The sequence below is a fragment of the Terrapene carolina genome, unplaced genomic scaffold (genome assembly GCF_002925995.2).
Source record: "Terrapene carolina triunguis isolate 2854851 unplaced genomic scaffold, T_m_triunguis-2.0 Scaffold113, whole genome shotgun sequence".
NCBI classification, from domain to species: Eukaryota; Metazoa; Chordata; order Testudines; family Emydidae; genus Terrapene; species Terrapene triunguis.
In genome coordinates this window covers 32,074,281-32,087,029 of record NW_020664464.1, presented here as the reverse complement: position 1 = coordinate 32,087,029, position 12,749 = coordinate 32,074,281, and the positions used below count along the sequence as shown (strand labels likewise).

General features: G+C 41.7%; 1 protein-coding gene and 1 long non-coding RNA gene across 3 annotated transcripts in view; one reads left to right on the top strand and one right to left on the bottom strand.

Moving 5' to 3' along the window:
* Window positions 1-272: 272 nt before the first annotated feature.
* LOC112102983 lies at window positions 273-10,338 on the bottom strand. The gene is made up of 3 exons (XR_002907797.2): window positions 10,143-10,338; window positions 9,358-9,411; window positions 273-1,469 (listed from the first exon to the last, which is right to left on the bottom strand). It is a non-coding gene; the product is annotated as an uncharacterized LOC112102983 (long non-coding RNA).
* An 86-nt stretch (window positions 10,339-10,424) lies between these two features.
* The window catches only part of SRFBP1 (serum response factor binding protein 1), a 108,913-nt gene continuing 106,588 nt past the window's right edge, over window positions 10,425-12,749 (top strand). For both annotated transcript variants that reach the window (XM_024194526.2, XM_024194525.2), the window contains exon 1: window positions 10,425-10,570. In XM_024194526.2, coding sequence (XP_024050294.1) covers window positions 10,541-10,570 — 30 coding nt within the window. In that variant the 5' untranslated portion in view covers window positions 10,425-10,540. The remainder of the gene's footprint in view (window positions 10,571-12,749) is intronic.

Sequence of the window (12,749 nt, the reverse complement as noted above, 5' to 3'; positions counted from 1 at the left end):
TGAGGTGTTTACTAATCTAAGATCATGGTGGAAAAGAGTGACAGATGCTGCACTTTGCAGGAATATATGTCTCACCTGAACAGCAGAGACACCATTTGCAATGGTCACTCACGGAGAAGGAGCATGGGCAGAAGAAATTCTTGAACCTTGGAACTCTGGAAATAGTCCCAGACTGCAGGGAGGGAGTCCCCAGTATGGGGGAAAATCTACCAATACTAACTATAGTAAAACTCTCTAATTATGCTCATATAAAAATTATAAACCATTAACAATTTTTTTTTACAGAGCTCAATGATAAAAAGCTGGAGAAATTTGTGGACACAGATACCAACTCAGGCCATGCAGCAGTAAGAAGGAATAGATGAGATGTCAGCTCATACAGCTTCCTATGCTGTCAGTCTGAAGCATGAGCAGAACTACTGCACCTGTGCAGGCCAATGGACACTGCTTGTTAGAATTTCTGGACTCAGGTGCATGGCACACATGTGCACCCATGTGTAGAATACACATTGGGACCAGCACTCGAAGAAGAATTTCAATATATTTGCAAGAAAGAATTCAGAAAACTAGCCTTTTATATTTAATTATGCATTCAGTTTCCTAGTTGACAGCATCAACAAGGGACTCATTACATACATGAAAGTTAGATCAATGTGAGCCAAGACCAGATAAATATCAATTAAGGGTTTAAAGAAAATCAGGGCCAAAAAATTCAAGAAGCCAGTGCCAGATGGAGTTTTACCCACCTAATTCAGCTAAGGGTCACACTTAATTTGGATAAAATGGAGCAAATAGTTGCATCTTTCATACAGAAGTTTAGTCTGTGGATGTTATAGGTCCTAATATAGTCTGTCATCTGCTCTCAGCAGAAGACTCAACTCTTTCCCCCCAAAAGAGATAGGGGATTACAAGATAAGAAATTTGAAAGATCAGAAGGGGAATGACCCTTGGTAGGCCAGATGGCCCATTTCAGTTAATTTATTTCACCTTTAACAGTCTGAGAGTCAGATCTCCTAAACAATAGGCTCTACTTCAAATATTCCCTCCCAGAAAACATAGCATAAGTGAAGGAACAAAATGGACACCGTGTAGAATTAAGGACATGGGTTTATTACACACAGTGCTGGCGGAGTGTCACTTTGCTTATTAGGCTCAGAGACACTGCCAAGCCATTGATTAGAATAGATTATATGAAATATCCATGGGCGGAGGGAAGTGACGGGGTGAGAGGTCCTGAGCCCCTGGATAGGTCTAGTAGCAAGACAAGATAAGCACAGTAAGCCAATAGTCTAAAGATTACATAATGTCTCCACCCGTGGTTTCAGGTTAACATGTAACATACTGTTAGTACACAGGTGTTATCCTTTAAACAATGTATAAAGTGTTTAATTATAAAATATATACGTTGAATTCTGATTTGGAGTCCAGAGGAATGAGGTAGCTCCTCTGATTGTCCAACAGGTACATTCCTGGGGGTTAAAGCAAAAAGACAGTGAAAAGTATATGGCAATAGAAATGGTTTTTCAGGTTGCCCATTGTGTTTCTAAAGGCAGACACTGGAATCTGGGAGGGATGGGGTGCACCAATTTGAAGGGAGGATGTCATATCTCATACTGACATTCTTGAACCTCTCTATGAACTCAAGGTTGGTATGTGGGGAGGGTATTGGCTATCTTTTCCTGCAGAAGGAGTGGACATAGAGGCCCCTTTCAATACTTTGGTATGTCTGTAGCTTCTGATCAGGGTGCCAATTACTCCTCCCCATCTGGAGTTTTGCTGACCATGCTTATCTTAGTAAAAAACAAGGTTGTCTCTTGTTTGTTCAGCTTCTCTTAGCCAATATTGTTCACTGTTTGCTAGGCCCCTAGGCCTCTTGACCAAGCTTTGAACTTCGGGCCTGTAAAAGTTGCTGACAGAGCCTGTGTCAGGGTTTTACATGCACAGCACATGGATTTTGGCCCTTCAATAAGGATTTTCAACACACTGAAGAAATGGATGATGGGAGCTTGCACTGGACACACTGATCTGTTAAAAGTAGCATAGCCCTACGATCCACTACTTCCTACACTCCATTCAGACTAGGAAAATGAGGAAGTTTATTTTATGGGGCAAGATGCCCACAAAGTGTTCTAGGCTAAAGTAAATGTAAGACTTGGTTAGAATTTTTCAAGAGAATTACACAAGGGTGCTTCAGAAAAATTCTGGGGGGTAGGAATACAGTTGTGTCAACATATAGAACATTTTTGTCCCAAATAGCATAATGGATCAGAGAAACTGGACAATTATTGCTTCCTAATGACCATGTCCAAACTGGGGGGGGCAAGCCACAGTCGGGGGAGCAACCCATGGAAAAAGACACCCCAGTAATTAGCTTGTGCTTGTGTGGAGGGGGGGCTGTGAGTGAAGCTTCCCACACTGCTCCCTCCACACAATATACAGAATTAATGTCCAAAATTTACCCACTCCCTGGGATTTGGTATTGTCAATTTAAGAAAATGTAACCCTCACCCATACTCCTGCTACACTTGTCTTATGCCTATTGTTCCTTCTGTCCCAAAAGAGAAGAGCTCTAACCCTTTTTATTGATTGGAGCAACTGAACATACCTGTTCTGGTTCCAAGATTAGCTAGCACGAGTCAGAATAGCCCTAATTCTCTCTGTAGGGGCCTAAAACCAGTGACTGTCCCCTACCCTTTACACTGTCCATGATTAAGGAAGTACATCAGGGGTCGGCAACGTTCGGCATGCGGCTCGCCAGGGTAAGCACCCTAGCGGGCCGGGCCAGTTTATTTACCTGCTGACGCGGCAGGTTTGGCCGATCGCGGCCCCCACTCGCCGCGGTTCGCCGTCCCGGGCCAATGGGGGCGGTGGGAAGCGGCGTGGGCCGAGGGATGTGCTGGCCGCGGCTTCCCACCGCCCCCATTGGCCCGGGACGGCGAACCGCGGCCAGTGGGGGCCGCGATCGGCCGAACCTGCCGCATCAGCAGATAAATAAACTGGCCCAGCCCACTAGGGTGCTTACCCTGGCGAGCCGCGTGCCGAACGTTGCCGACCCCTGAACTACATCCTCAAGATCATACACAAAGCCAGGTGTCAGAGATCAATATTTGAAAAAGAAGAATGCAGTAAATTCTTCCCCGATCATCCCTTCTTTTTCAAAATAATTTAAAAAATCTCCAACCTTAAGGTCACCTGTTGACATGTCATGAAAAGTTGGTTGATTGGGGAAATCTGTGAAAGTTGGCACAGGGCCAGGAAACTCCATTAGGCTAACTTGGCAGAATTTCTAGGTGATCGTCCCCTAAAGTGGAAGGGGCTAGAGCACAGCTTCCCAACCCCACAGATACTGGCAATCAGCTGGTAAGTGGAGCACCAGACCAGTGGAGATACCTACATGGTGGAGAGCTCAACTGCATTAAGAAGTCATGCTGCCATTGTATAAGTGTCCCAATCTGGCCTTTCTTTACAGGAAATCTTGGCTTTTAGAACTAGTGTTGAAAAAAATCCCCTCACTGTTTTCTCCTTGAATGGCAATTTTTTACACTATGTTTTTAAGAAAGCTGTGTGATCTTTGAACATTTTAAGTTTACTCATCACAATGTGACTTTTCATGTCAAGATATATCAGTCAGCGATGTAATGTACTATTGATGTAAGGAGATGGGTGGCATCCACTGGAAACACTGAATATCTGCATTATTGAAATGAGTTAAATAAATCTGTTGTGTTTTTTTTTTTTTTAGAAAAGTGTGAGTTTGTTAAAAAAATTCAAAACAGTTTCGAGAAAACAAAGAAGAGCTTTTATTACTCCTACTATTTAAGGAATCAGTTGAGCTGATCAAAAAATGCCAGTTGTTCTTTGCCAGATATTTCCCATTTTTTTTAAATTTTCTAGAAAAAATAAAAATCAGTTTCACTGAAAAACCAGATCTGAAAACCAAAAATTATTTTTTCAAACATTACAAATTTCAGTTTGTAGTAAATATGATCAATTTTTGGTTTTAAAAACAGAATTGCTTGATTTTTTTCCTCTCAAAAAATTGAAGTTTTGAAGACACAAAATTTCTGTTAAATTTTCAGGGTTTTTTGAGAAGCTATTTTTATTGAAAAAACAGTTTGTGACCAGCTCTAATAACCAGTAAATCAGAGTATCAAAAGAAATTAATCACTTCCAGAGTTTCACTGTAGAAAGAGAGAAGATCTAATTAATAATGTGTTACTATTCTGCAAGATAGTGGTGATGGTGGATAAAAGACAGTGGCATAAAGGTGGCTGAGGTTGACTTACAAATAGTGTCTATCCATGACATAAATATTATAGTAGAGATTCCCTTATTAGTATTTTTCTATCATAAACTCTTCTGCTTTTCAAACTAGCCATACCAGCCTCTGTGCAGTCATTGATGTTTCTTTGAAAGGAAAACACTGCTGTGATATAGAAAAAAGAATTATTTGAAGTTCAGATGTCCTAAAAAGTTAGAGATAAAATATATTCTGAACCTTTAGAACTCAGGAAATTATGTCCAGTTTTAACTGGTTTCATAGCACACATTTAACAACTGACTTGGCACTGATATGAAACACTTTTTTCCCATCCCTTCATTGTTTGGAAGCTGTATGTTTAATATTTTCCAAAAGATCATGGGTACATAGATTTACAGTATTTACCACAAAAATGTACATTTTTAAACCCATTCACTGACATGCATACACATCCTCTTTGCTGTTTGGAGTCCAAGAAGTGTCCATATAAAGTAATTTTAAATATGCATGTTTTATTTCAACTCCATCTATACCATCTGGATTGAGAATGAAATCTTGAACCATTGAAGACGTCATAGCAAGGCCTACTGGAATCACTAAAATTATGGATTGGCCAGTCAGAGTTTCTATTATAGACCCTTATTCTCAAAGGTTTATAACTAGATTACAAAACTGTGCTTGAGGATGAATGTTAGCTAGAAATGTCTCTAGAGAAATTGTTTTCTTCCAAATTTCAAAACTAAAGTCAGCCACTTGTGTACAAAAGTAAACAAATACCAATTTTAGTTTGATAGACTCCTATCATTCACAAGTGGTTTTGTGTTATAACTCATATCTTGCAGTGAGGTTGTCCAAAATTTTGCTTTTTAATTAAATAGCTGATAAAAATAGGCGACTACATACTAGTGGATACATTTCTCCATTTTAATGTTATATGGATTTAAAAATATGCCTAACTGTTCTAAAGTTGTTACAGTCCATCTGCTAGATAAAATGTATTTTTAAGTTGCCCAAATATGTATTTTCCCATCCAGAGCCATAACTGATGGTCAGATAAATACATATGAAGACCATTAATAAAATGCATATCATGGGGACTTACAAAATATGAGCCTAACCTTGAGGTCTTTATTCACATGAGTAGTTCTTATTTTCTCACAGAGGGTTTGTAGGATCTTACAAAAAATAGGGCCAGTACAAAATGCCCAGAGTATGCTCAGTATGCTATGGCCACTGGCTTTTTCAAAAAATCAGGGCAGCAGAGGGACTGTGATTATTTGTGAAAGCTAGTGTGAATAACCAGTGGTTTGTAGGAAGAATAATGATCAATTTACAAACCCTAGTTGTCAGTTTACATTGCTGGCTACCTTTGCAATAAAAGGACAGGACTTCTTTTAAAAAAAAGATCACTCAGAATATGTGAAGCACAGAAGTCAAATTGCAAGAAAACAGGTGGTGGTACTCTTCTAAACTCCACTTATAAATAAGGTCTGTCCACAGTGAGGCACCACTTACACTACATGGTGCAGATGTGCAAAATTGAACAGGCTCTCCATGGTCCATTGGGCAACTTGAGTTAGACTCCTGCTCTGTGTGTATGTCCATGGGCTCTGTTGAGCTCATTGTACTTTGCTCCCCTTCAGTGCGGATCTGCTCAGCTCCTTGGGCTTGACTTCTTGATTGGCAAAAAAAGTTAGCTTGTAAGCGATTTGGGGAAGGGACTGTCTTTTTGTTCTGTGTTTCTATAGAACCTAGAACAATGGGATCTTGGTGTATGGGTAGGGCTCGTAAGCACTATGATAATACAAATAATAAGTGATAGGATCTCCCAAACCCCATCTACCCATGGTGCCAGAATGAGGTGACATTCATAGCAGATTTTATGAACAATCATGCAAGAAAAGAGGTGGAATTGCAGATTTGCACAATGAAATCATTAAGTGTTGACATTTAGATTATCATCACTGGTTACCAATCAATTAACCCCGAAAGAGATATATGGGGTAATTTACACCTCCCAGGGCTATTGTTTCAGACTCAGATATTGCAACTTCACTTACACACCGTTCACATGTCTGAGGTTTTCTTCACAGCTATAACAGCTAGAGACTTAGAACTGGCCTACACAAGAAATTTACACTGCAAAATTCAAGTTATAAAACAAAAATCACTTTTGAATTGGAGTACAATCAAACTAAAATTGGTATACTTTGTTTTATATTTTTACATGACTGATGGGCTTTATTTTTTAACTTTTAAGTTATGCCCTGTCATAGATACAGAAGTTTCTTGTCCATCTGGCTCCTCTAATTGTTCCATTTGCCCCAATGACTCCCTCCCATCCCCTGCTTTCCCTTGCCTCCATTCTTATTCTTCCTTACCCTGCTCCTTAGCCTCACTCTCCTCCAGCTCTTTCCCCTCACAACAAAACCCTGCTTTAGACTCTCCCACTTAAAAACCCCCACCCTCAACCCCACTTGCCTATGAACTACCACCCCTATCTCCCTTCAGTCTGGTTTCTTCTCCTGGCATTTCATTGAAACATCTCACACTAAAGTGCTAATGACCTATTCCTGGCCAAAGCTCAGAAGCACTACTCCATCCTCATTCTCCTCAAGCTGTCAGCCACCTTTGACACCATTAACCAGGCTCTTCTTGATGACATCTTGGTTACCCTTGGCTTTAATGACTGTCCCCCCCAGTTTTCCTTCTACTTCTCTAATCATGCCATCATGACTTTCAGAGGATTCTCCTCATCCCTCTCCAGCTTTCTGCCTGGGTCCACAGAGCTCTGTCCTTGGTATCCTTCTCTTCTTCCGCTACACTTTATCTCTGGGTAATCTCACCTACAAGCACAAATTCAGCTACCATCTCTACGTCAATGACTCTGAGATCTCTCTCTCTTTACCCCCAAACCTGTCTGTTGCTGCCCAACACTACAACACTGTCATGCCTGGAAGGATGTAATCTTGCCCCACTCCTAATTATTCAGTGTGTTGCTGTGAAGATCATTTTCCTAGCCTCTTTGTTACTGTCTTAGAAATGTTATTAAAATGCCCTCACTTTTCTCTCAAGGAGATATAGAGACCTTAACTTGTGGTTTTGCTTTTATTACCTCTAATCTGAAATACTGAAATTCCCTTTTTATAGGGCTCTCGGTTGGATCTATTAATAGAATATGCTTCCTACCAAGCCGCTGCAAGATTTGCTAAGGCAGATCAACATATTTCTGTCCTTTGTATTGGTGACCAGAAGCATTTGAAAATGTTCTGTATTTTAACATTTTAGTTTTTAGTTTTAAAGCTCTTCATAGTCCTGAGCCTTCAGATCAAAAGTCTGCTTGCAAAGTGAAAACTGAGGAACTCTGCTGATCAAGATGACAATTTGTAGACTTTTGAGAGGAAAAAAGTGAATATGTTCAGCAAAGGGAATACAAAAGCTTCTTACCCTTACTTGTTTTGGGCTGGAATGTCACAATATGACTTGAAATGGGTACACACAGAGACCAGAAAGGGGTCAGAGTTGCAGTTAGTCCTGTAACCATGACAGCTGCCAATCTGATGTTGCTGTAGAAATTAGGGGCTTGATTCTCACTTACACACTGTGTACAGGGACCTTAAAATGGGTGCAAATGTAATTTTCACCTGCTTTAAGATCTCTTTAAAATGCTACGGCAGTGTAAAGAGACCCTCGTGTAAATGAGACTCCTTATCTTTTTCACTTCTGATTTTTGTGTTTGGATTTGTGAATTTGGCATACTGCAAATTCCCTGGGGCCACCTATATGGCAATATAATATTAAATCGTGTCATTATTTGTCTAATTTTCCCCTCCTCACAACAGGTTCTGGCTCTCCTCTACTACAGTTGGTATTGATACAGATGGAAGAGAGAGCTACTGAACCACTAATACTACGTCTTGCAGCATCTTGAATTCAAGTTGGAGGTTTTCCATCCGAGTACTGGCTTGCCATCCTCTGCTGAGTTTGTAAGACATTCACAGCAAGCCTAAGGTGGTACATCTGCAGTTCACTTAGAACGTATGTCTGGCCACCAGTTAGCAGCCAAACATCAAAACATAAGTAGATGTAAATGTTAGATACTGTATTATAGAGGTATCTGAACTCAGTTTAGATTTCCTTCCTTATTATTCAGTCTTCAAAGTCAAAGAATTCTTAGAGCAACAGTGCCATCCAGGGGCCAGTTAATTAATGGTGTGTAATCAAAATAATTGCCTAGAACTGATAATATATGTATAAACAATAATTTCTGCTGTGATTATATTTGGAATTATTTCTTCAAGTGTATTCATATCTGATTTTACATAATCTGAATAGTGCAACAGATTAAAGTGTAGAAATCTAAAACAATAACTTTGATTTTCAATTGTGGCTGTGAAACCTGTAACATACTGGAATAACATAGGAAATATATAAAGTGGTTTAAGATGATTGCATTTAAAAATCATATGGCAATTCACTGTAGCATAATAAATCTGAAGTAAAGGAAAAACTATCTTTTGATGAAACCTTGATAAACAGTTTAAGCCTCAATCCTGAAAATACTTATACAACACATGTGCTTAACTTGACTTCATTGAAACTATTCACAGTGCATAACATTAAACATGTATGTAAATCTTTACAGGGTTGAGGCCTTACATAGCTTAATTACTGTACATCCCATATTCTGCTTTCCAATAAAAGTGGTACTTTAATTAGCTTGGGTCTAGAGGAAGTTATTTTTTTACAGGGATTAGATTAAACAGTTGCCAAGAAATGTATCACTCTGCATGTTATGCCCTTATTACTTTTTTATTATTGCTGTATGTTAGCCTTACAATGGCAGCAACTACCATCAAAATGTGGATGTAATCCACTCTGTGGGAAAGACTTAATAAGACTGCTGTCTGGAGCATAGATTTCTATTAGTGACTGCATTTATTGAGAAGATTGTCTCACTACCAGCATTTATCTTCCATATTGCAGCTGTGTTTTTTCATTTCTTTTTTAGGCTCCAATTCTAAAAAGACTTATGCATGTGCTTAACTTTAAGCATGTGAGTAGTATCACTAATACTGTACATTGAAACTACTTACTTTCACTCGCTCATAACTTTCTTCTTTTAGGCTGAAACCTCCCATGTTTGATCTCTGCACAATTTTAAAACAATGTGTTCAGCTTTTTTTTATTTATAAGAGAATGGAGAATAAATATATTGCTCTGTTATTAACATTGTTTAGATTTCTTGTGCAGTTTCAATTAGCTGAATTTCAAACTGTGCTCACAGCTACTTTGCAGTGAGCCAAGTCTCCTTACATTTGAATTAAAACAAAAAGTAACTCTTCCTTTATTCAAATTCATTTCCCCAGGGTACCAAATTTCTTTCAGATTTCGAGGGATGTAGTATCTGAAAATACTATAGACTAGGTAAAAGCTTAAATTTTCAATTCCAGAGCTGGTAACAAAATTTCAAACCCTGTGGAGCACAATGAAACTCAGACACATGGGGTGACTGGGTGGCTCCCCGATGAATTTTGTTTATAATTTTGTCATTTTTAAAAACTTGTTAGACATGTAATTTGTTTATTATATAAAATGCAGCAAGGGCTAGATCCAGTGAATCTAGAGGAAGGTATATTTGTTTTACAGGGTTAGATTGAACAATTGCTAAGAAACGTGCCACTCTGCATGTTATGCTCTTATTACTTTTTTATTAGTGCTATATGTTCGCCTTACAATGACAGCAACCACCATCAAATTGTGGCTGTAATCCACTCCGTGGGAAAGACCTAATAGCAGGGGCTAGATCCTGTGAGAGGTGTCTGTGTGCAGGATCTGGACACAGAGCTCTCCCCCCGATGCGTGCCTGGGGGCTCCTTACCGGCTCTGAGCTCGATCACAAAGCTCCGTTATTCAATGTATAAAAAGTCCTGACACAGCCATAAGCTGAAACCACTGAAAAACACAGGAAAAGTCTCTCCCCGCGGGCGCCGCGCAGGGCACCCAGCACAACTTCCTCCAGCTCTGCCCCGTGGTGTCCGTGGTTCAATCAAGTCCGCTCGGGCCAGCGAGATACCGCCGGTGCCTAGACTGGCCCTCACCATCGAGACGCCACCTAGAGCGTCTCCGCAACGCCGAGAGCAGTGCGCACGCGCGCAGTTTCGTTTCGTGCTTGTCTTTGAAAAGAGTGTGAGCCGCGGGGCCGCGCTTCCCGACGCCACGGGGGTGCTGGCTCGCGTGGGCTGTTGTGGTGTAGGGGGGCCCGGAGCGGCGGCCGCCATGGCGCAGGTGCTGAACCTCAACAATGAGGTGAGTCTGCGCGCGGCCCCTCTCCCCCCGCACGTGGCCCTCGCCGGCGGTTTCCCGGCTGCTCCCTCCTGGGGCTCGGAACCCGGGGGCCTCTGGCAGGAGGGTGCGGCTCCCCGAGGAGGGGCGTAGGGAGAGCGCTGCGGGGCGGGTCCCGGGCTGCGCGTGGATGGGAGGGGGGGTCCCAGGCTGGGGCGAGTTGTTTCTTGGGCTTTTAGCTCGTCTCCCATTGTGGCCCCTCAAAACCTAGCCATTACCAGTCAGAGGAGGCCTCAGTAGCTCTGCAGTGTGGCCCATGGTGCCCAGAGTGTTTGTAAGTAGTGGCCTTATCAAATTCATGGTCCATTTTGGTCAATTTCATGATCATAGGCTTTTAAACATAGTCAATTTCAGGGTTTCAGATATTTACACCTGAAATTTCACAGTGTTGTAACCATGGGGGTCCAGACCCAAAAGAGGGTGGGGGAGGGGTTGCAAGGCTGATGTAGGGGGGTCATGGTATTGTCACTGTTATTTCTGTGCTGTTGGTGACAGAGGTGCTGCATTCAGAACAGGGGAGCTGGAGAGCAATGGGCTGTGCAGACATGAGGGCTGTATGGTCTAGGGGGGTGCATCATCACTTTTGGGGAGCAGGGCTGGCCCTATGGCAGCCTCCACTAGCAGCTGGAGCCCAGTGCATGATAGGAGCCGCTGGTGGGGCACCCCCAGCCCTGCCTCTCCCTGGTAGATTTCACGGGTGGAGATCAGATTTCACAATCTGTGACACATTTTTCATGGCTGTGAATTTGGTAGTGACCTATTTATAAGCCTCTAGAAATGTTTGGTCCATGTCCTGCCTCTGTCACCTGGATTGGGTGGACACAGGATGGTGTAAACTTCATGTTACACCTTCATGTTGACACCACTGGGATTGAGATGTGGCAGGTGGAGATATTGTCTCATGGGCTGCAATTGTCTGGCTCCAGGGGTTCCATTGGCTGTGCCCCATCCTGATCCAAGTAGCTGTAACCAACAGCAATGAGTACTAGCCCTTCTGCGCAGCTCAGAGTGGTGTTTGACCTGATGGACTCCGTAATTTTGTTGGCTGTTCCCTTTTCCTTAAAAGTAAGAGCAGGTTCAACAGTTTCTTCCAGTTTTTAAAAACTACATGCATCCCTTTGGCTTCTGGCAGATTGAAATGCTGCCCTTAAATGGAGCTAGCCTGATTAAGATTAACAAAAGATTAGGGTGCCATCACCAGTGTTCTGGGTAATGTCCTAATGGAAAGCACAGACTTTCTCCCTTGAGGCTGCTGAGAAGAGAAAGGGGGCTGTCGTTCAGTGACCCTAAGATCCTCTCAGTGCCAACTGGCAAAGGGTTCACTGTCATGTAACAATAACTTCTATCAGGTCTGACAAACACCTACATCTAACACATTGCTATCCTCGTATTTACATATTAAAATACCTTGTAAGGTATTGAATGAAAGCCAGTAGCCCACTGGTCATTAATATAATTGTGATATGTATGTATTAACACTTGATACTTGCTGATGATATACTTTAAAGTCTGTAGTCAAACAAAGGGAGAAGCAGGTTTTCTTCCACACAGGAGGGAAGGAATTTATCTCCTTGTCTCTAAAGTAAATTAAGCATTGTGGAACCAACACAAAGAGAGCCCCATTTGCATGTACCTCATCAGGAAAAGCTAGATTGACTGGGGGCATGTAAAATCAGCATAGGAGGTGTCAAGGCTGCTTCCCCACTCTGAACTTTAGGGTACAAATGTGGGGGCCTGCATGAAACTTCTAAGCTTAACTACCAGCTTAGATGTGGTCCGCTGCCACCACTCCCAAAGTGCTAATTCCCTTCCCTGGGTAGCCTTGGGAGACTCTTCACCGATTCCCTGGTGAATACAGATCCAAACCCCTCGATCTTAGAACAAGGAGAAATTAACCATCCCCCCTCCTTTCTCCCACCAACTCCTGGTGGATCCAGATCCAACCCCCTTGGATCTAAAAAAAAAAGGCTTTTAATTAAAGAAAAGAAAGGTAAAAGAAAACCCTCTGGGAGAGATTAGCATACCAGCTACTCTCACAGACAACAGATTCCAAACACAGAGGATGTTCCCCTGGGCAAACCCTTAGTTTACACAAAAAAAAATACCCAAAATACCCAATTTGACTATTCCTCTAATTGCACAA